We start from the raw sequence: 24,339 nt of genomic DNA, 5'->3' as shown, positions 1-24,339 counted from the left end.
CTCTCTCTCTCTCTCCTTATCAACTGATTTCGCCCTTTTCTGTCGTTTGATCATCCTTCTGTCTGTTTTTTTTTTTTGGTTGTTTAATCATATGTTTTGCTGTCGGATTAACTAACTCTGTGCTGCTCTAATGATTACTTGTTCCGAAAGGGGAGATGGTTTTCAGCTGGGGGAAAGTAAGAGCTAATTAATGAAGGGCTGGGTTAGGGATGTGGTAGTTGTTGTTGTGCTTGCTATTTTTGGAGAAGCAGCAGAGGTAAGTCTTTTCCAGTAACGGGGGATTAGTAGCTGTAAAGTTTCCCAAAATGTCTGAAGGAGATGGGAAGGGCGAAAGCTTTCCGCTTTGGAAATTGATGCTCTTTCTCTCTCTACTTCTTTTGCCTCTGCAAATATTCTTTTTTTTCTTTTTCCTTTTTTTGCCTGGGATTGGGCTTGGGGGTTGGGGTGTTGTGGTCTGAGGTGTTACCACGTCATTGAGGATGGGCAAAGCGACGTCGTCAGCGGTGTGCTTTCGTTTTTCCTATTCTTGATTTTCTCTTGGAGAAGGGAAAACATTTTCTTTGTTGCTCTGGGGGGAAAAGTTTTGTTGATTCCAATAAAGAATCCTAAATGGGGAACCATAACTGCCCCATCAACCACCATGGGCTTTTCTATTATATTTCTTTTCTTTTTCATTTTTTAACCATCGATCAAAGGGTGAAAATTCTGAAGCAAATAAATATAGATTTTCAGTGGTGTGCTGTTCTTGATAAACATTTTTGGACCAAGGAACTGTGAAAATTCATAGTTTATTGGGTTACTCTTTATTTTGGAGTTGGTGTCAAAGTCATTGAAAGTGACAAATGGAGGCCTTTCTTTTTTCTGTAAAAAAAGTATGTATATATATGAAATCGTAGTCATGCTCATCCCTATTGATAGCTGTCTCCCTTACAGGAAAGAAGTGAGCAGTTAAAAACATCAGTTTTGGTAAAGGTATAAAGAGCAAAAAGAAAGAGATAAAGGAGAATTTTGATTGTTCTCATAAAAGGGTGGTTAAATAGTGAGCAGTAAATAGTAAAAATCTTTTTTCAGTTATCTGACCTGCTAAGTAAAGAGGTCAGGAGAGAAGAGGAGTATACTGTCGTTTTTCACATTCTTCTCTTGCCTGGAAATAAGAGAGAAATTCTCTGCCTTGAATTATATGGTAGGGTAAATGTTGTGACTCTGTTCCTGGAGAATTAGTCTAGTCTCTGGTGGGAAGTTGTGTTGGAAATCTTTGTGGAGAATTCTTAAGAGAAGAATCTGAAATTCTGTGCTGTAAAAATCTTGATTGACTTGAACTTTTTGGTGATGAATGGGTCTTTGTTGCTCTGCTTTTAGAAGAATCTGAAATTCTCTGCTGTGTTCTTGTGGTGATGAGTTGATCTGCACCTGTGTTTTCGTAAAGAAGTGTGTTAGTTTCCACTTTCTGATTTTCTGACTTCACGTATCCGGGATTGTAGCTTCTCCATGGGTTCAGTACTTCTCATATCTCCAAGGTAATGTTTTCTGATAATTTCTTGAGAACTTGATTGCATATGCTCTCCTTGTCAGTTGATCCTTCTATGATGACTTGTACCTTATTACTGTGTGCTTGATATGTGGAATTGCTTCTCTAGTGTTGTAATTTTTCCTTTCTAAGCATGTTTTTGGTTTCTCGATTTTACACTTTGCAGATCCAGTGCCTAGTTTATGATGCATTGCGGGGACAAGGAGATTTGAGAAAGTCCATTAATGAGCCATTTTGCTGAGATGGAGTGGAATTCAAAGTGGGACTGGGAAAACTTTCTGGGGTTTGGTTCAAAAGCAATTGAAAGTCCCAAGAAGCTGCAATTAGCAGACTGGACGATTGTTGATGATGGACAAATTGATGCTGGATCCTTCAATCTCTCCGCAGGTGGTGGGAACAGTGGTGCTTCTGACTCAGATGGTGGGCATGTTTCTTCAGCTAAGAGCTCGATATCGGCTTCTACTGACTCCTCGACAAAGGATGGCATGCAAAATCCCAATTTTGGCCTCATAACATTTCAGGGCTTTTCAGGAAATTTTAGCAAGAAGATGGAAATGGAAGGAGCTGATGTTTCTGGAACTTCTCCACTCATGGATGCTTCCATTGGCTCTGTGGAACCGTTGATTGGTTTGAAACTTGGAAAGAGGACATATTTTGAGAATAGCGGTGCTGGAGGCAATGTTAAGACTGCACCTCTTTCTGCGATGCCTACTCCTGCTACTTCACTGAAGAAAACTAAGTCATTGGGTCAAAATCTTCCCATACCACGCTGTGTAGTTGAGGGATGCAATATTGATCTTTCAACAGCTAAAGAATATCACAGAAAGCATAGAGTTTGTGACAGCCATTCCAAATGCCCAAAGGTTGTTGTTGGAGGCCTTGAACGGCGGTTTTGCCAACAGTGTAGCAGGTAATGTTCTACAAGAAGAACCGTACTTGTAAAATTACATGCAACTGCTTGTCAGTTAATACCATATATCTGACTCTAAATTTCATTGGCCAACTGTAAATTCCAACATGACCTACTTATAACTGCACAACGATTCCATTCATGCACATGCTCTTAGCCAGTTGGGAATCACAAAGATTTATTTCTTCGTAAATTGTTGCTTGAAGGTTCCATACCTTGTCTGAATTTGACGAAAAGAAGCGCAGTTGTCGAAGAAGACTATCGGATCATAATGCACGACGCAGGAAGCCACATCAGGAAGCTATCCAGTTTAATTCGACAAGGCTCTCATCACCATTTTATGGTATTGTGTCTAGGTTTTACTCGATTAATTAATATTGTTTAATCTTGTTGGATGCCCCACTATCAGTATGGAAGTACATCTTGCTGGTTTTTCCTCGATCACTATGGAATTACGCATAAATGCAATGCATGCTAATATGCTTACATTCGAGCTTACATGGCTAGCTTGTCTGCAGATTTATCTATTTCATATAGTTTTCTTCTGTGGAGGTAAAACACATGTAAAACCGACGTCTGATATATTATTTATTTCTGAAATAATTAATCGTATTCATTTTGTGAATCAGGTCGCTTTTCTTATAGGACTATCCGTGCGGTTTCTGTCTCTAGAATTCTTTCTGTTAGAAAAACATGGACCAGTTTTGGAGTTTTACCATGAGGAAAAAAAATTCCGTGTCGATTGTCTACGTATAGTCTGATGCTATATGGCACAATTATGTCGGAAGATTCAGGATTTGACGCAATAGTAACATCACCAAATAGTTTGATCTTCAAAGCAATTGTGTCACATGGCCAGTAGTTTATTTTTAGCTAGCCTGCTTTTTCCTACCCATTTTAAGTTCTGCTTTTCTCATTTTTTTCCACCCCCAGACAAAACAACAAGAACAATCCCACACTGAAAACTCAAAAGGTAAGGGGTATAGAATCATTAGAAGAGGGGACAAAGGATTTGATAGCATCGGCTTTGTTTACTTTCCGCTGAAAATTTAGTCTAAGCCTGTTATTGTTGATAGTTCTGACTATTTGCCTTCCATACGTGCAGAGGCAAGGCAACAAATTAGTTTTCTGTTGAACAATGCTCCACTTATTCACTCCAGAAATCCTGCTAATACCACATGGGATGGCGCTAGCAACTCCAAGTTCACCCTAACAAAAGGATATCATTTCAAGTCTAATGGAGATGGAGGTACTGATGAGCAAATGCATATGCCAGGCATCAATCTGCCACACGCCATCGATATGCACGGCACTGCTGCCAATGATTTTTTGGTGTCGAAGAGCTCCATACCTACAGTTTTGGATCCAGGTTGGTACTGCTTCAGGGGATAACCTGAATTCTCGCGTGTTTGGATAGTCACATGTGAACAATATATCTCTCTTTGACTTTCCAGGTTCCAAGGGACCCCTTATGTCTTCCCACTTAGATGCAGCACCGGAGTATCGCTGTGCTCTCTCTCTTCTGTCAAGCAACTCGTGGAGTTCATGTGGACCTGAATTGATGCCTGTAAACAATCAAATGGATGAACTTGGGACCAGTGTGGATCAGCGTATGATGCATGCAACCCCAGAAGGTGTCCCGCTCTCTTCTTCACAATTCTGGCTCACCGGACATCAACCAACTCAACCTCGTGTGGCCACGAACGGTAACTTTCAGGAAGTCCAGCTTCTCAAAACACCATATGAGGCTGATTTCTATTCTAACATATTGAACTGACCATTGAAAAACAATGTCAAAGAATATGTATTAACACTTAACAATCGTGTAAGGTTAATTGGAAAAATAGATATTGACTTATTGCAATTGATGTCTATGATTACTGGTACATGGTTAATAAAGCTGTCACATTCCTGTGTGAGTCTGAAAAAATTCATCTGCAGACCATTTGAACAACTTTCTTCGGGATCGATCTTGTTCGGTTCAGAGTTGTTTGTTTGTCTTGGGACATTCTGATTGATGCATTTTGCATGGTTCTTCACTTAAAAATCATATTTTGATACGGTAAATTGCCTATCATGACTATCACAGGAGGGCTCCCTGCAATTTGGCCCTAAAATTATAGAATGTAATCAAGATACCAGCAATACACCAACAATACCCCTATTTATGTTGATTCATGCTCATTGAGGCTTCTTTTTTACAGACTTCCTCCATGAGGAACTTTTCTCTTCCTTCTCACCATTTTTCTCAGACAGGTGACCTTCACCAATTTAATAAAAGAAAACCCATCCTAATGAATGTACTTCCATAGTAAAAAATAAAAACTTAAAAAAATTAAAGAAAAAGCATTCATCAAAAAGTTGCACGAAGCCAAAGAAAATAAGTGCATACCAAGCAGTTGTGTTGCTCTACCTCCATGTCTTGCCACCCTCAACCACCACGCTGCCTCCTCTATGTTTTTGGTCCTCTACTGCTCCAACTGATTTGTTCTCCACGTTCGCATCAAAGAGGAAATACGACGGTGCAATATTTAGAGAATTAAGATTTTCTTCACGTTAACAACGGTGGAATGGAGAATTTCCTCCATATTCAAATTCTAAGTTGAGAAGTTTGTGTTGCTGGGGAGCTTAAGGGATACTTTGAAAATGGAAGAAACGTTAACGAGAAATTAAGAAATTAGTTCGATGAAATAATTGAGGAAAATCTTATGTACGAAGAAATCGTAGTATTTGATAAACGTGTTTGAAAAATGCATAAGACCTATTTTTGGTAATTTGAAAATTGGGTGTTATTGTGTGAATAACCGCTATTTGTGAGTAAAAATTAAAAAAAAAACTATATTAATACGGATAAAATAAATAATATAATCTTTACACTATGCGTTCAAACCATGATCCCAACCCAATTATTTTGGGTTGGATTGAATTTAAACATTTTTACTTAGGCTTAGATAGTATTTAAATAAATTCAACTAAATCATAAGCCGTAAATAGGTTTCTTCGTATTTAATATTCTTTCAGTCAATCAAATGTCATTCATTTTTAATAATATCAACCAACAAATGAAAGATGTTTATATAAAGTGTTTAATTAAATTCAATCAGACCATGAGTCCAATTTCATCATACTTATTCTCTATTAATCAATCAAATATAAATTTTGATAATGTTATGAATTTGAAGAAAGATTCTACTATAATCATGATTATACAATTTTTTCAATCTTATTTTAAAATTATATAAATAAAATATTTTCTGAATAAATTAGTTTTCATTTGATTTTAGGGGTAAAAAAAGCATAATGAACCTCTGATTTCTAGCAACTATTAAATTATTGCTTCTTAGAGTGTTCAATTCAGCAAAATACAATCGAAATTTTAATAAACAAAACAATTCAATATGCCAAAATAATGTACCAAATACTTAATTGAATTGTAGTTACTAAATATTTTTTGATGCTTCAGTTTAGGGGTATAAACAAACCGAGCTCGACTATTTTTATGAGCTCAAGGTCAAGCTCAAATTTATTTTTTATAGCTCGAGCTCGACGAGTTCTTAAGACTTGAGCTCGAGTTAAGCAAATTTATAGTTATTAATATTAATAAAAAAATAAATATAAGTTATTTTTTTATAGTTATTGATCTTATTTTATACAAAAAAAAAAAAATTAATAGATGATTTTTTTAACCAAGTAAAAAATAGTGATTTATCTCATCATATATATATATAATAAATTAACAGTAAAAATAATTAAAATATCATTATCATCATCATCATTATTATATTATCTTCAGATTAATTCATGAAATTCATCAAATTTTGTAGCATAAATTTACAAGTAATAAATAGATTGCATATCTTGATAAGTATAAAACTCCCAAAGTGATATAAAAGATTATAAATTAATTGTTAGGACTTATTAATTTAAAAAAGGATAAGAGATTACAATTAGTACCAAACATAACATAAAATTTATGTGTCATATCAAATAATTATTTTAAAAATATATTAAAACTTACTAAATTAATAATTAAGCACAATTTTTTATAAAATTTAAATGTATAAATAAAAGTACCATAGTTTATAATTATCTAAAATTAAAATTAATTATTATATATGATCAATTTTAATACTAAAATTAATAAAGTATTGACTATATTATTAAACATATAAAAATTTTATAAATAAAAATATATAGAAAAAATGGAATAAGCTCATCAACCACCTCGCAAGCTTATGAATAGAGTATAAAATTCAAAATCGAGTCGAACTTGAGCTCGAGTCTGCTCGCAAACTCATCTATCACCCCTACTTCAGTTTGTTATTTCAATAGTTCAAAATTTTTATTAAAAATAAAACATATTTAGTTAAATATTACAAATCATAATTATATTAATCAACTATTTATTTTGTTTTCTCCACAACCAAAAATAACATAAAATTATAAATGATTTTAAAATATACAAAATTAGGATAAATTACATCGTTACCTATTATCTTGTAAAAAATTACAAATGCACCTTTTAGGATTATAGTTGTAATTACGACTATACTCCTCTTCAAAAACAACTTACAAAGACACTCACCAAAAACACATTACACCAACACCCTCAGAGTAATAGCTATAATTTTTACAAAATACTGGAAGTGTATCTGTAATTTAAATTCTTTTTTTACGTCACCGCGGTGACATATTGAAAACAAAAAAAAAAAATAATACTGACCGCGGTGGCATGATTAATTTAATAAAAAAAATGTAACAGTTAAAGAACCACTATCTAAGATAGTTGTTCTTCACTAAAAAACAAAAAAAAAAAATTAATCGACACAGCAGCCTGCATTGTGCCATAGCAAACTGTAAGTGCGGTGGCTCAACACCCCCTTTTGGCCACATTTCTTTAAGTGTGGCCCGTGAAATTGCAGCTCACACTATTTAAGTGTGAGCTGCAATGGAACTCATTCCCAACACAAACATTTACACATTTTCCCTGCATTCTTGTTCTTGCACAACCAGTGCCTTCTTGCTCTTGAACAACACAACAACCATTGCATTAAAGCTTTTGCATCTTTCTCTTTCAAAAAATTTTGAGTGATTATAGCTAATTTTGACCCTATTAATACAAGTATTTTGTATGGACAGTTAAAACATCGGTCAGAAAATGTGTTCAGAAATCCGGATACAACTTTATTCGTACGATGCGGTGACATAGCTTTTTTCGCGTCCTTCAACTAGTCCCACGTCACACTCGTATTTAGTACTCCAGAATATGGAATTTCTTGGTGTTTTGTATTGTGGGCATATTAAAATTGACACCCACTTAATAACTGCATTAGTAGAGAGATGGCGTCCCGAGACGCATACTTTTCATTTATCGGTTGGCGAAGCAACTGTAACACTGCAGGACATCGCTATCATCTGGGCACTCCCGATGGAAGGTAATCTTATTATCGGGGTAGATAAAAGGTATAGTACTCAGCGGTGACAAAATTATTGTCATTAATGGTTGGATTTTATGCCAAATGAAAATGCTTTCAGATGGTCAAGAATAAAACTAACAGTATTACATGAATATTTACTGAAAAATACATGTAATTAAGATAGCCTATTTGAGGTTGTATTACAGGAGGCACGTATATGTGACATGTGCATTTTTGGTGGGATATTGTGCCCTGATCCTACGAGGAGCACCGTGTCGCTGTTGTATCTACGACATATGGAGAACATACACGAGGAATATACCTCAAATTGGGGTTCAACAGTGTTGACTTATCTATATCGGGAGTTGTGTACAACATCACAACAAGGTAAAACTAATATTGGCAGTGCCATATAGTTATTACAGATATGAGCATGGTTTCGCATCATAATACTTGCACCCAATCGCTCGAATGAAACTTCAAATCTAATGCCAACCATAATGGACCCTGAAACATCCTGTCTATCCCTCCATATGCTGCACGGTATGAACATTTTTTTTATTTATATAATCATAAAGAATTTTGATTCCAATTACTTTTCTTAATTTTGATTTAGGTGGTCGTATCATATATCTCATACTCATACGACGCACAATGCTCTACGTATAATAAGGAACATGTTGATCATATGCAAACAAATGAGGTACACCGTTCCGATTAATTGATTTTTTCCAAATATATTGATTGGCGTGATATGATATTGTAGTTTATTTGGAATCTGTATGATGGTAATACACGCGAGCTTGATGCATTGCCATTTTATGCAATGCGCATACCGTGGAATATACACTGCCCATTGATTAATTATTCGCTGGTGGAGATGCATCACCCAGAAACGGTTCTCCTCCAATTTAGCTATGTGCAAGACATCCCCCAAACTCATTGATAAGTGAACGGCGTTTACACACAATAAATAGGCAGGGACGTCAAGACATGGACTGGGCAACGTTCACTCGGACTATGTTGCAAAATGGAACGATGTGAAATCACTGGTGGTGGATGGACCCGTTATTGAAGGCGATCGTGATACCATTCTTGACTATATGAAATGATATCACTAAATTACTCGGGTCCAGATTTTACATAACATATTGTCAACGAACACGCCAAGCTATCCACCAACTGACACCCGTGATTGGGAATATGTGGTAAGCACCTTCTTTTTTTTTTAATGTTCATTTACTTTAGCATGATGCTTACGCCGCAAATTTGATTTTGTTTACCAGTATAATAGAATGGAGCAGCTAGTGGTAGACTATGAAAATTCCAGAGATGATCAACAATCATTAAGAGAAAATCGAGCGCGAGCCCGTACGATCGAACGTGAAATTATGAACTTTTCCAGTTCACGGTATCCAAATGTTCGAGTCGGACCGGCTGACACAACCTCAAACAGGCTATCTTCATCACATGTATTTTCCAGTAAAAATTCATGTAAAACTATTAGTTTTATTCTTGACCATTTGAAAGTATTTTCATTTGGCATAAAACCCAACCATTGATGACAATAATTTTGCCACCGCTGAGTACTATACCTTGTATCTAACTCGATAATAAGATTACCTTCCACCGGGAGTACCCAGATGATAGCGATGTCCTGCAGTGTTACAGTTGCTTCGCCAACCGATAAATGAAAAGTATACATCTCAGGACGCCATCTCTCTACTAATGCAGTTATTAAGTGGGTGTCAATTTCAATATGCCCACACTGTAAAACACCAAGAAACCCATATTTTGGAGCACTTGCAAAAAGCGTGTGACGTGGGACTAGTTGAAGGACGCGAAAGAAAGCTATGTCACCGCATCATACGGATAAAGTTGTATCTGGATTTCCGGACACATTTCCTGACCGATGATTTAACTGCCCATACAAAACACTTGTATCAATAGGGTCAAAATTAGCCATAATCACTCAAAATTTTTTGAAAAAAAAAGGTACAAAAACTTTAATGCAATGGTTGTTGTGTTGTGCCAGAGTAAGAACAAAAATGCAGGAGAAATGTGTAAATATTGTTTGTGTTGTGAATCGGTTCCATTTCAGCTCACATTTAAATAGTGTGAGCTGCAATGTCATGGGTCACACTTAAAGAAGTGTGGCCAAAAGGGGATGCTGAGCCACCGCACTGACAGTTTGCGATGGCTCAGCACCTGATACACAGCAGCTTGCATTTTTGCAGGCTGCTGTGTTGACTACTTTTTTTTTTTTCTTTTTGTTTTTCTAGTGAAGAACCGCTATCTTAGATAGGGGTTCTTCAACTGTTATATTTTTTTTAAAAATTAAATCAATCATGCCAACACGGTGGCTTATTTTATTATTTTTTTTGTTTTCAATATGTCACGGCGGTATATTGCTGTGGTGACGTTAAAAAAGAAAAAAATTAAATAAAAATTGTGCCACCGCGGTGCCACTTAGATTTTTAATACTTTTCCAACAACCCCAAATCTTTAATTTTTTTTTCGCATTTTAAATAATTTCACCTAAAATCCAATCCGAGGGACATCAGCAGGCAAAGGTGCTAAAAGCAAAGCAAAAATGTATCAGCAACATGCACAATGCAAAACCAATTATTATAAGACCACTGTTCTAACGACCTTTTCTTCACACAGACAGTAATACTATATGTTAAAATGCATTTAGATTTTCTACACAAACTTATATAGCCACTACCTTCGTTCCTACACATGAATGGAGCACTCATTGCACATGAATGCTCCTAAAATGAGAACATCAGATGGCAAAATTTATCTTGAAGCAATCAAACAATTTCCGAACCAAAAATGTCGAGGGTACAATCTAAAATGGAGAAATGACCCACCAATGCAAGAGTACAATCAAATAAAAGCAAATCCTGTTTGGCCTAATTTGGAAAACCATTCATCGTGATTGTGGTACATAGTGAACAACAATAATCTCAACATCCATATGCCATGACCTTAAGATATGTTGCTAAGTCACCTTTGTAAGTGAACATGTCGACTTACAGAAAAACACATGATTACCAAGCAAAGCCCCAAAACTCAGAAAAGCTAATGCCCGAGTTTGCATCACAGTGACATGCAAATAGACAATGTAAGATGTTGGCAGCAACATCTTGTCTCAGACTCAATATCTAACAACTTTGGCACTTTTTCACCATCAAAATTAAAATAAGAAATAGACTACCATCTGAATCTTGTAGTGATCCTGAACATAACCATTTCAAAACAAAGATTTGAGTAAACAACTCAAAAAAGCCACCAGAAGATACTAAATATAGAACTTCCATACCAAAGAATGTTATAAATTATGCAGCAGCCACTGAGGTCAAAATAATTACTACAATTGCTGCTACCAATCCCATAGAAAATGCATGCTTTAGAAAACTGAGGACTTCAGAGACCCACGAAAAAAGGCTCTTGAAGAGCAAAGAGAACTAAACGAGATGAAGATTAAATAAATATAGCCCCATATGCAAGTTATTGCACCACTAGACTATGAGACAAGGAAATACAAAATCCTAGAAATAGAAATCAGAACAAACTCAAATTCTAGCAAGAATAATCTGGCAGACACATGATGCAATTTTATAAGGATAAAGACCACAAGAACCATTAGAGTTAATACAACAACTAAGAAGACAGAGTAACTCAACAACCACTGCAACAGGGTGATGACATGACTGACTTTCAGACACCCAAGACTGAGCAACGCTGGACGACAACTCTGGACCTTCTCAAACATGCCTAATACTCACTGGAACATTAGATAATGGAAATTAATAGATTACAAAAAAAGAGAAAATTAAGTAAAAGAAATGCACAAGCAAACACTTCAAGAATCAAATGCAGAAAAGAATAGCAGTATCAGCAAGTGCTTCTATGAAGTGTAAATCCTTACACATATTGGAACTGTGGGTATTTACTGAATTCTTTATGTTACATAAATACGGAAGGCCACAAGAAATAAACAATTTTAAGAAATGTGACGAACAGAACAGTATCACACAACAGACCTTATCATTTTCATCAGCTGCTTCTGGCGGAGACTTCTTTGTCTCAGAAGGTTTATCAGCACCACAGTTCTGTCTATTACACTTGGTCCTGAAAGGATAGTTTATGTTGTTGCATTTCTCACACTTCCAGCTTCCCTCTGGCATGTCTGGTTATAAATCACAATATCATAAGCAGTGTGAATCTATATTTGATGTTATGACAAAAAACTATTGTCATAAATAGTACTTACACGAGCTCTTGCCTGATTTGGCACCCTGCATTCAGCATAAAAACTATTCAGAACAATTTTAGACTAAAGAGTTCGAAGTCAAGAAAACTTGCAAAACCAACATATAGACTCAGTTCATCATGTCTCACTATGCAATGTAGTAGTAAACAGTTCATGACACCATATAAAATTAAGGTGTGAAACACCAAACGGTAGAAATCCAAACCTGCGGTCCTGGCTTCGTTGTATTACACTTCCTCAAGTTGCAAACTGTTCTAAATGAAAAATTGACATTGCCACATTTGGGGCATGACCAATCATTGTCAGGAGTACCATCTAACAAATACAAAAGCAAATGATAAATCATAAAAAACATTAATTCAGGTCAAAAATGAGATTAGGGATGCACGAGGAATCACATAGCACCTGCTTTCTTCTGAGATTTATCCTCGGGTAAAAATCCAGGTCTCAGACCCTGCAGTTTGTACGACCCCATTATAGTCAAGCAAACAATGGGACATATAGAATGAACTCATTTCCCAAGTAAGAAAAAGAAATATATACTTCACTATTATGTGGAAACAACAGAGATAGAAATTTTTTGGAATAAACAGGTTATGAGAACATAAAAAACTACTTATAGTTTTTACCATCATCAATTCATGATCACAATGTTAGCTACAAATAAAAGATCACTACTCTGCATAAGTACCGGATACACATATGATTGAGTTAGGGGTAAACTCCACAACATTTTACTTTTAAACTTACCATGGTAGGGCTCATACTCAAACCAAGACCATATCGATCCATGAGAGGGGGCACACCATACATCCCACCTACAAGGTGGAAAAAATACAAGGGACATCCAATCAGCAGAAGATAACAATATCTGGGATGGCATATGAAAGAAAGACCATCTTAAAGATCGATGTTATCAATTTGGGGCATGCATTTTAAGAAACTACTTGTGTTGTTATAATATTTAAGTTGGCGCCAACAAAATACAAAGAGAAATACCATTTCCAATCATTGATCCACTTGTATAAGGAGGGTGACCAGCCGAATGCAAGGGCCGATATGGGCTACCTCCAGAAAGATGATTTCCATAGTTGTAACGATATGCCAAACCCCCAGTAAATGGCATGTCATATGGAGGAATAGATGGTCCATTCAACAAAGAAGGGCCATAAGGAGGTATATCCATGTACATTGAGGAGGGTGCACCAGCGCCAACATAGGGAGCTGCAGATGAGCAGCCCTGAGGTGTTTGGATTGGTCTGACAGTAGATTTCTGAAATAGACATGTCATTCAAGTTAGTAAAAAACCGCCCAGCCAAAAAAATCTTGATCTTAGTTTCATGAAAGAGAATACAGCCAGCTTTTTATCTTGTTAACTCTCAGAAAGTCATGATTTTAAATATGTTGAACTCTTACAAAGGTGTGATCAGCAGGCCTAGGCTGAGTGCAGTTGCGCATGTTACAAGTTGTTCTAAATGAGAAATTGACATTTCCACAGCTTGGACAGGTCCAGTCATCTTCCCTACGGCCACCTACAAACCCAACAGGCTTGAATAAATGCCAGGAAAAATGGTATCACAGTAACTGACATATGGAAGAAAAAAACAAACATTACAAAGGAGGGGCAAATAAATTTAATTTGACTGTTTGCGCTTTCCAATAACTTAGTTCATATCCTAAAAAATCCGTGAAATTATTCAATGAATCTAAAGTAAAACTTAAATACCATATAAGAACTAATGCAACTTTTCGATAGTACACTGCAGACGAATCTAAATATCATTTACCCACCACGGAAAATAACAGAACAAGGTATGAGCCACTGGGAGAACTACATGTGTGAAGGTCCATCATATAGGATTATCATCAAGTGTAGCAAATTATTTTACCTGTAACCTATGCTTCTGAATGGTGAACTTCATTTTCCAATGCAAACACATGAAGAAATGTCACATAAAAATCTGGGAAATGTTAATGCCTGTTTTACATTTGGCATCTGGTGGAACTGAAAATGATTATACATCAGCATACTTGCTAATTTTGTTTGGACTTGCAAGTTTTTCATAGTAGAAAGTTCATAAATCACGGAATGATCTGTCATGAGTGAGTATGAAAGTAAAGTTACAAACAAACCAGCATTTCTATCATGTTCAAACATATTTAACATGTTTGATAAACAAGCAATAAAATTTGGGCCTTATGACTCAAACAACTATACATAGAAGGAAACTTAAATCGTAAAACTGCCCAGTAAGACGGTAATGTTGTACATATGTGCATATTTACGTCTCGTCAGACAAGTTTTGAACAACTGTTATACACCAGTCAAAATGTTATTTCTGCACGATATTCAATATTTTCACGTATGCATAACCCACGTGTCAAACTAGCATATTACATACCAGATAAGTTATCAACACATTCCAACCACTTTACAGTCATTTGTTCTCGATAAAACTTGATTTTAGTGCCCAACAAGTTCCTCACATAGTACTTCCCAGCCAAGTTTCTAAAACTGCTATCCACCAAATTAAATAGAGAAAATCATGGATTGTTTGATCTAATCCCAATAAATGCATATCATCTTTCAAAAGATACCAACTAGTATCAGGGTTTCTGTTAGCAGTTGGCACAATAGATGCCACACAGCCATATACATTACTCTCTACTTTAACGAGAAAAGCACACATGATATGATTAACAGAAAAACACTTCAATTTTGCACAACAGGCTCATGTATGACACAAAAAACAAAAGCATTTTCAGTAAAGGTGATGAAAAGCATACCATCCATTCGCGCACGTTTAGTAGCTGAAGAATTTCTGCTATCAACCTAAAATGAACAAAAAAAATTAATTCAAACAGAAGTTAATAGTAAAGACGGTTTTCACTGCATGGATCTTACTATTGAATTTATCAACACGCATCAGAAACACATAAAAATTTTATTCGAAAAGCACATAACTCCTAATCATTTCAGAATCATTCAGAAACGAACAAACTGATAACGTAAAGAGTAAATTCGAATCACCTGAGACATGAAGAAAATGAAATATTAATACAGTTCAGAGGGAAAAGATGGAAAATTTTGAGAAAGAACTTCCGCTAAGCTCCGAGCGTTTGGCCCCAAGAGAGAGAATCGACAATTGGGCAAGTAATAAAGAGGGAAAGGAGAGAGAGACACAGTTGGGCGAGTGAGTATTGAAGGATTTTCTTTTTTTATTTTCCTTTGTCGTTTTTTTTTTCAATAATTAAACCGACTTCTCTAAAATTTATTATAATTATAAATATTTTTTCATTATTTAATAAATTATCAATATCTCTTAAAATTATAAATATTCTATTTATAATAAATACTCTTTATTATAGAAGGACATTAATTGTGATATTTTTAATTTCAAGAAAACATTTAGAATTTTTCAAATAATAAGGGGATATTTATAATGAATAAAAAGGTCACAAGTAAATGATTACACAACCGACAAGTGATTCACTAAGAAGTTAGGAATGTGAAAGAGTTGGTAAAGTGTGATCCGATCAGAGTTTAATTGTGCCAATATGTGAAACGGATTCTTGTGATCCACCAGGTAAATGTACAATGATTTTATACAAAGGTTTAGTATAGATGAGGAGTTCGTTCAGATCAACACAAACATGTTTTGTAGCACCAATATCAACAATCCAGGTAGTAAAAGTTAAAACATTAGATACACATCTAGTACCTGAAAAATGTAGTAATTCTCCCACATGAGCATAGTTGATCCTGATTGGATCCAACAGTGTATTCTCCTCCCTCATAAGTTTCCTCATTTTAGTTCTCAATATGTTTGCAAATATTGAATTCTGATTTTGCGTCAGGAGCATATGTACATTAGCATCAAAGACATTTCCATTACCTGCACTCTTCTTTTTTCTCATTCAGTTCCTTGTATGAATCTGTTATTCCATGGATGTTAAAGCAGGTTTCCTTGGAGTGACCAGGTCATTGGCAATTCTTATAATATGCGGCTGTTTATCATTAAACGTTTTTCCCTTTAAGGTGGTTTCAACTAAGCATCCTTCCTAAATTCTTTATCCTATACTTGAAAGGCCGCATGTATAGAAGAGTTTGTAGTACTCTCATTCACTAGTAATGGCAACGGGGCGAGTTTGTCCAGATCCGAGACTAGCCCTACTTCGTGAAACCCCGCCCACCTTGCCAATACCTCGACCCCTTGCTCAATTTTAAGTTTTTATTTTTTTAATAAAGTAATATCAATTTAATTTAATAATTTAACATAGTATTTTTTTTTTATCTAAAATGAATTATATAATGCAAAAAATATTTCAACTAATGTTTTATTTTATCTAATAAGTAATATAAATTTAGATTTTTTAATTGTATGAGATAAAGTATACACTCAACTAAATTTTTATTTTTTTATTAAGTAATATCATTTTAAATTTAGTAATTTAACATAGATTTTGATCTAAAACGAATTATATAATGTAAAGGATACAATCAAATAATCATTTATTATTTCAATAAATAATATAATTTTAGATTTAGGTAATTTAACATAATTTCAATAAACAAAACATGTATCTAATTTTTTAATTTCTCAATAACTAATATTAATTTAAATTAACATAATTTTTTATTTAAAATGAATTATATAATACAAATAATTTTATTTCAGATATAAAATTAAATATGTGCAAATTATTTAAAAAATTACATACAATACCATAATTTTTTGTTAATAATGTATTGCATATGAATAAATAAATATTAAAAAAATAAATCGGGGCGGGTCCGAAACAAAACCCATAACCCTCCTAACCTAGTAATATGAGTACCAACCCACCCCCCCCCCCCCCAAGGGGGTTCAGCTCGGGGCCCCGAAAAACTCCGCTTGATTGCCATTCCTATCATTCACTTGCATATGTTTTTCTACTAGAAGCACCATAGAGAAAACCTTAGTTACTTTGGTTCCGGTCATGATCATAAATGCTATTTGAAAACCTTAGTTACTTTGGTTTCGGCCATGATCATAAATGCTATTTAGTCCCATAAGGAATTGCATTACTTGATTTGAATCATTCAAATCACACACTCTTTGACTAGCAGCAGATACACACTTTGGAGGAGACTCCAAGTTAACCAAATCATCCCAAAGCATCTTGATGTTGGTGTAGTATGTTGTGAAGAAGTCGCCTTGTGAAGCCGAAGTTATCTCTCATCTCAGTTGATATATCATAGGACCATTGCTATCACCAAATCTAACTTCTAGATTAACAACAAAGCTGTAGCATAAGAAATACAACTGCAAGCATTAGCTATTTTCTTGAAAATACAATTAAAAATCTAGGATATTGTCATACAGTTTGAAATTTAAGATGTTGAGCATTCTCAACTCCTTCAGTGGCAATGAAAAAAAAATAGAAACTAAATCAATATCTAAAGACTTTCATATAAAGGCCCTGGTTTGAAAATTAAAGAGGAAGCCATTGATTTCATAAATTGCTGAGTAATATATATCACAAAGTGAAAAACTATAGTCATCGAACTTCCTTAAATAGGTGCTTTCTCAAAAAATATCTTCTATTATTACATGCTAACTAAGCAACCTACATGGACTAGTGAAAAGCTCCATAATTAAAACGTTTTATAAAAGAGAAAACAGAAAACATGAAAATGCAATATCTCGTACTTCTCTTTCTACCAAGGTTCAAATGCTATCAGGAGTTGATGATCAACACATTTATTTCCATCACTATTCGTTTTTATCATTTTTACGATTATTTATTAACTTGATTGTCGGAGTCTTAATGTATTTTTGCAAATCTTCTTCTCAAAATGCTTGTAGAAACCCAAGTCCAAAACTCTCGAGCGGGACCTATTCACACAAGAAATATTTTTTTTGAAGAGCGCACGAGCAACTTTTTAATCGCCATTACTGTTTGTATTGTATTACAATCAATTAGAGTTGAGTCTGATGTCATAGTCTTACTTAACAACTTTTTGGTATTTAATCTTTTTATTATTATTTTCTCATACATTTCCCCGCTTCAATACTATATAAGTACTTCGTCACCTGCAAAATTTTTATTTGATTTAAAAATTATAAATAAATATTTTAAAAGTTACACACACATAAAAATGTACCGCATATTACCAGCATCAACTAATATCATTATATTTTAATTCCATATCATCCTATCTCTTTTTCATTGATGAGATATTATGCAATCACAGCTTGAAATCGAGGTATTATTGTCCCAAACAAACCAAACTAAAAACCCATGATTTAAATGAATCCCATTCTTTTAATTTTTTTGTGTTGGGGGGGCATTAAAAAGGCATGAGTTACATACATGAATCATTGAGAAATTTAAATTATCAAAGTATTATATTATATTTCTGCAATGAAATGAGAGCTGCAGAAATTAAATATAAAGAAGTAAATGCTAATAAAAGAGCTAATCAAGTATAGAGCAGCCCAGCCCCTTTAATCGCATTGGTAAGCTGCCTCTCTCTCTCTCTCTCTCTCTCCTTATCAACTGATTTCGCCCTTTTCTGTCGTTTGATCATCCTTCTGTCTGTTTTTTTTTTTTGGTTGTTTAATCATATGTTTTGCTGTCGGATTAACTAACTCTGTGCTGCTCTAATGATTACTTGTTCCGAAAGGGGAGATGGTTTTCAGCTGGGGGAAAGTAAGAGCTAATTAATGAAGGGCTGGGTTAGGGATGTGGTAGTTGTTGTTGTGCTTGCTATTTTTGGAGAAGCAGCAGAGGTAAGTCTTTTCCAGTAACGGGGGATTAGTAGCTGTAAAGTTTCCCAAAATGTCTGAAGGAGATGGGAAGGGCGAAAGCTTTCCGCTTTGGAAATTGATGCTCTTTCTCTCTCTACTTCTTTTGCCTCTGCAAATATTCTTTTTTTTCTTTTTCCTTTTTTTGCCTGGGATTGGGCTTGGGGGTTGGGGTGTTGTGGTCTGAGGTGTTACCACGTCATTGAGGATGGGCAAAGCGACGTCGTCAGCGGTGTGCTTTCGTTTTTCCTATTCTTGATTTTCTCTTGGAGAAGGGAAAACATTTTCTTTGTTGCTCTGGGGGGAAAAGTTTTGTTGATTCCAATAAAGAATCCTAAATGGGGAACCATAACTGCCCCATCAACCACCATGGGCTTTTCTATTATATTTCTTTTCTTTTTCATTTTTTAACCATCGATCAAAGGGTGAAAATTCTGAAGCAAATAAATATAGATTTTCAGTGGTGTGCTGTTCTTGATAAACATTTTTGGACCAAGGAACTGTGAAAATTCATAGTTTATTGTGTTACTCTTTATTTTGGAGTTGGTGTCAAAGTCATTGAAACTGACAAATGGAGGCCTTTCTTTTCTGTAAAAGAGTATGTATATATATGAAATCGTAGTCATGCTCATCCCTGTTGATTGCTGTATCCTTTACAGGAAAGAAGTGACCAGTTAAAAACACCAGTTTTTGGTAAACGTATAAAGAGCAAAAAGAAAGAGAAAAAGGAGAGATTTGATTGTTCTCAAAAAAGGGTGGTTAAATAGTGAGCAGTAAAATAGTAAAAATCTATTTTCAGTTATCCGACCTGCTATGTAAAGAGGGCTGGAGAGAGGGGGAATATAGTATTGTTTTTCACATTCTTTTCTTGCCAGGAAATAAGAAAGAAATGCTCTTCCTTGAATTACATGGTATGATAAATATTGACTCTGTTACTGGAGAATTAGTTTAGTCTCTGGTAGGAAGTCGTGTTGGACATCTTTTTGGAGAATTCATAAGAGAAGAATCTGAAATTCTGTGCTGTAGAAATCTTGATTGACTTGAACTTTTTTGGTGATGAATGGGTTTTTGTTGCTCTGCTTTCCTTTGATATTTAATTGACTTCTGGGTGTGTAGGTATTTTTGCTTATTTTTGAATTGTGGAATGGAGGCTTGAGTACTGTGTTCTTGTGGTGATGAGTTGATCTGCACCTGTGTTTTTGTAAAAAAAGTGTGTTAATTTCCACTTTGTGATTTTCTGACTTCACGTATCAGGGATTGTAGCTTCTCCATGGGTTGACTACTTCTCATATCTCCAAGGTAATGGTTTCCGATAATTTCTTGAGCACTTTGATTGCATAAGCTCTCCTTGTCAGTTGATCCTTCTAGATGACTTGTACCTGAATACTGTGTGCTTGACATGTCGAAATGCTTCTCTACTGTCGTACTTTCTCCTATCTAAGCATGTTTTGGGTTTCTTGATTTTACACTTTGCAGATCCAGTGCCTAGTTTATGATGCATTGCGGGGAAAAGGAGATTTAAGAAAGTCCATTAATGAGCCATTTTGCTGAGATGGAGTGGAATTCAAAGTGGGACTGGGAAAACTTTCTTGGGTTTGGTTCAAAAGCAATGGAAAGTCCCAAGAAGCTGCAACTAGCAGACTGGACAATTGTTGATGATGGACAAATTGATGCTGGATCCTTCAATCTCTCGGCAGGTGGTGGGAATAGTGGTGCTTCTGACTCAGATGGTGGGCATGTTTCTTCAGCTAAGAGCTCGATATCGGCTTCTACTGACTCCTCGACAAAGGATGGCATGCAAAACGCCAACTTTAGCCTGATAACATTTCAGGGCTTTTCAGGAAATTTTAGCAAGAAGAAGGAAATGAAAGGAGCTCATGTTTCTGGAACTTCTCCACCTCTGGATGCTTCCATTGGCTCTGTGGAACCGTTGATTGGTCTGAAACTTGGAAAGCGGACATATTTTGAGAATAGCGGTGCTGGAGGCAATGTTAAGACTGCACCTCTTCCTGTGATGCCTACTCCTTCTGCTACTCCACTGAAGAAAACTAAGTCATTGGGTCAAAATCTTCCTATACCACGCTGTGTAGTTGAGGGATGCAATATTGATCTTTCAACAGCTAAAGAATATCACAGAAAGCATAGAGTTTGTGATAGTCATTCCAAATGCCCAAAGGTTGTTGTTGGAGGCATTGAACGGCGGTTTTGCCAACAGTGTAGCAGGTAATGTTCTACAAAAAGAACCATACGTGTGAAATTACATGTAGCTGCTTGTCATCTGATAGCATACATCTGACTCTAAATTTCATTGGCCAACTATAATTCCAAGATGACCTACTTATAACTGCACAATGTTCCATTCATGCACATGCTCTTAGCCAGTTTGGAAGATTCTCAAAGATTTATTCCTCCGTAAATTGTTGCTTGAAGGTTCCATAGCTTGTCTGAATTTGACGAAAAGAAGCGCAGTTGTCGAAGAAGACTATCTGATCATAATGCACGACGCCGGAAGCCACAGCAGGAAGCTATCCAGTTTAATTCGACAAGGCTCTCATCACCATTTTATGGTACTATGTTTAAATTTAACTCCTTAATATTGTTTACTCTTGCTGGATGCCCCACTATCACTATGGAAGTACATCTTTCTGGATACCCCACTATCACTGTGGAATAGGCATAAATGCAATGCATGCTTCAATGTTTACATTTGAGCTTACATGACTAGCTTGACTGCAGATTTATCTATTTCATATAGTTTTGTTCAGTGGTGGTAAACATGGAAAGTAGTTTATCTTTAAACTACCATCATAATATCAGCAAATAGTTTGATCTTGAAAGCAGTTGTGTCACATGGGCAGTAGTTTATTTTTAGCTAACCTGCTTTTACCTACCATTGTAAGTTCGGCTTTCCTCATATTTTTCCACCCCCAGATAAAACAACAAGAACAATCTGACACTGAAAACTAAAAAAGTAAGGGGTAAAGAGTGATTAGAATAGGAGACAAAGAATTTGATAGTGGCGGCTTTCTTTACTTTCCACCAAAAAGTTAGTCTAAGCCTGATACATTGATAGTTCTGATTATTTTCCTTTAACACATGCAGAGGGAAGGCCACAAATTAGTTTTTTGTTGAATGATGCTCCAGTTATTAACTCCAAAAATCCTGCTAATAGCACATGGAATAGCACCAGCAACTCCGAGTTCACCCTAACAAAAGGGTATCCTTTGAAGTCGAATGGAGATGGAGGTACTGACGAGCAAATGCATATGCGAGGCGTCAAACTGCCGCATGTCATCAATATGCATGGCACTGCTGCCAATGGTGTTTTCGCGTCGAAAAGCTCCATGCCCACAATTCTGAATCCAGGTTGGTTCTGCTTCAGGAGCTAACCTGAGTACTGGCATGTTTGGATACTCTTGTGTGAATATCTCACTCTTTGACTTTCCAGGTTCCAAGGGACCCCTAACGTGTTCCCACTTAGATGCAGCACCGGAGTATCGCCGTGCTCTCTCTCTTCTGTCAAGTAACTCGTGGGGTTCATGTGGACCAGAATCGATGCCTGTACATGATCAAATGCACGAACAAGGTACCAATGTGGCTCAGCCTATGATGCATGCAACCCCAGAAGGTGTCCCGCTCTCTTCTTCACAGTTCTGGCTTACTGGACATCAACCAACTCAGCCTCGCGTGGCCACAAACAGTAATTTTCAGGAAGTCCAGCTCCTCAAAACACCATACGAACCTGACTTCTATTCTAACATGTTAAACTGACAATCGAAAAACCATGTTAAAGAATATGTATTAACACTTAACAATCGTGTAAGGTTAATTGGAGGGAAAATAGATATTGACTTATTGCAAAGGATGTCGATGATTAAGTTGGTCACTAAAGCACTGGTTTTATTCTGGTACATGGTTCATGGAGCTGTCACGATCCTGCAGGAGTCTAATAATATTCACCTGCAGCCCATTTGAACAAAACTTTGTTCTGGAGCGATCTTGTTTTCAGTTCAGAGTTGTTTGTTTGTCTTGGGACATATTGATTGATGCATTTTGCATGCTTGTGTTCACTTAAAAAACATATTTTGATACGGTAGTTGTAATCTCTGATCTCATTCCAGTAGACATCTTCATTGATAGTCATACACTGAAATGTCATTGTGTGATTATGCATCACCATTGTTATTCAGATTGTCATATTCGGTGGATTGTTAAACCTCATGTTGCGGTGGTGATGAGATGCAGGTAAACATGTCTGAATATATGAGCATTACCCCGAGTCAGCGACAAGCTCAAGGTCATAGCCATGGCTGCATACTTTCGATTGCGCATTATCAGCTTAGTTCTTCCCTTTTTCTTCCAGACCCAACACTTTCTTCCAGATTCTAACCAATATAAAATTTCTTCAATTTTTTACAAGAACAACAAGAACAATTCCTTCATAGGATTTTTTCACTGTCAAGACCAATTAAAAAAGACTTCAAGGTCACATCTATCACAAGGAATTCCGAAGGGGCATTAAATGGCAAAAAAGTTACTATCAATCTCTGTAGGTGATTATAGAAACTAGTAGCAACCACACGCATGAGGAAACCAGGCCAGCCTCCATCTGCCTATTGGGCTACCATACAACGTTATAGGTATCGATACTAGCCGAGACGGCTATGATTATGCTTGAAACGTTTCAACGCACACCAGAGGGGTATGCAACAAAGAGTTAGTCCAGTGGTGGGTTGTGAATACGATATCCGTAGCCTCTATTTTCTGTTTTTGTCCCTTTTTTATTTTTTCCCATTACAGAAGCAGAAGAGTAGAGTAACATTCCGCAAACCCATTTGAGATGATTGTACTTATACCATGTGTGTCGGCCAAAACTCTTATAAACGACTCACTATCGTCAAGAACCAAACTTGAACTGACTGGAACCAACAAACTTTCATAAAAATCTTAGCAAGAATTTAAACACATGTTATACGGTAGTAACATTCGATCTTAGCCATTCTAGCTGACTCCACCATTGGACACTCTGCCATCTTCTCTTCAGATTTATCCCTTTGACATATGTGTGATAAACAGAAATTAAAATTGCCCGAACTTCTGTTCATTATAAAGGTAAATTATAACTACGTTTGTGAAGTTTTGCTTAATTACAAAAACCCTTTATTGTTTAAAAAATAATAAATATATTCTTATATTTGATAAAATTATATAATCTTTAAATAAAAATATAAAATTATTAACAATATCCTTACTATATTTTTTTAAAAACACAAATTACAAATTTATAAACAAATTGAACGGAATGGATGAAAAAATTATAAAAAAAATATCCACTTTATCAATAAAAAATAAAAAAATTAAATAAATAAATAAAATTATAATTCCTAATCCACAAGAATTTTTTTTTTTGT

General features: G+C 35.6%; 3 protein-coding genes across 7 annotated transcripts; 2 read left to right on the top strand and 1 right to left on the bottom strand.

Moving 5' to 3' along the window:
* LOC105168429 (squamosa promoter-binding-like protein 12) lies at window positions 52-4,857 on the top strand. The gene is made up of 5 exons (XM_011088511.2): window positions 52-1,517; window positions 1,695-2,438; window positions 2,645-2,781; window positions 3,544-3,807; window positions 3,893-4,857. The coding sequence occupies exons 2-5, from the start codon at window positions 1,753-1,755 to the stop codon at window positions 4,213-4,215; spliced, it is 1,410 nt and encodes a 469-aa protein (XP_011086813.1). The 5' UTR covers window positions 52-1,517; window positions 1,695-1,752; the 3' UTR covers window positions 4,216-4,857.
* LOC105168428 (ranBP2-type zinc finger protein At1g67325-like) lies at window positions 8,584-15,322 on the bottom strand. 3 transcript variants are annotated; one of them, XM_011088507.2, is made up of 10 exons: window positions 15,169-15,322; window positions 14,925-14,970; window positions 13,554-13,669; window positions 13,137-13,410; window positions 12,888-12,955; window positions 12,543-12,591; window positions 12,343-12,452; window positions 12,138-12,162; window positions 11,908-12,053; window positions 8,584-9,776 (listed from the first exon to the last, which is right to left on the bottom strand). In XM_011088507.2, exons 1-10 carry the CDS (start codon window positions 15,175-15,177, stop codon window positions 9,720-9,722), a joined length of 900 nt encoding a protein of 299 aa, XP_011086809.1. In that variant the 5' UTR covers window positions 15,178-15,322; the 3' UTR covers window positions 8,584-9,719. The 3 variants fall into 3 exon arrangements, with proteins under 3 accessions (XP_011086809.1, XP_011086812.1, XP_020551645.1); XM_011088510.2 differs by lacking the exon at window positions 8,584-9,776 and adding an exon at window positions 11,227-11,648; XM_020695986.1 differs by lacking the exon at window positions 8,584-9,776 and having other exon boundaries at window positions 11,726-12,053.
* Window positions 18,627-22,751, top strand: LOC105168427 (squamosa promoter-binding-like protein 12). Of its 3 annotated transcripts, XM_011088504.1 has the most exons (6): window positions 18,628-18,640; window positions 20,183-20,227; window positions 20,405-21,151; window positions 21,359-21,495; window positions 22,031-22,294; window positions 22,377-22,751. In XM_011088504.1, exons 3-6 carry the CDS (start codon window positions 20,463-20,465, stop codon window positions 22,697-22,699), a joined length of 1,413 nt encoding a protein of 470 aa, XP_011086806.1. In that variant the 5' UTR covers window positions 18,628-18,640; window positions 20,183-20,227; window positions 20,405-20,462; the 3' UTR covers window positions 22,700-22,751. The 3 variants fall into 3 exon arrangements, with proteins under 3 accessions (XP_011086808.1, XP_011086806.1, XP_020551644.1); XM_011088506.1 differs by lacking the exon at window positions 20,183-20,227 and having other exon boundaries at window positions 18,627-18,640; XM_020695985.1 differs by lacking the exon at window positions 18,628-18,640 and having other exon boundaries at window positions 19,869-20,227.

The sequence above is a fragment of the Sesamum indicum genome, linkage group LG8 (genome assembly GCF_000512975.1).
Source record: "Sesamum indicum cultivar Zhongzhi No. 13 linkage group LG8, S_indicum_v1.0, whole genome shotgun sequence".
Lineage (NCBI taxonomy): Eukaryota > Viridiplantae > Streptophyta > Magnoliopsida > Lamiales > Pedaliaceae > Sesamum > Sesamum indicum.
Note: the sequence above shows the minus strand (reverse complement) of the source record. Positions and strands in the feature narration are given on the sequence as shown.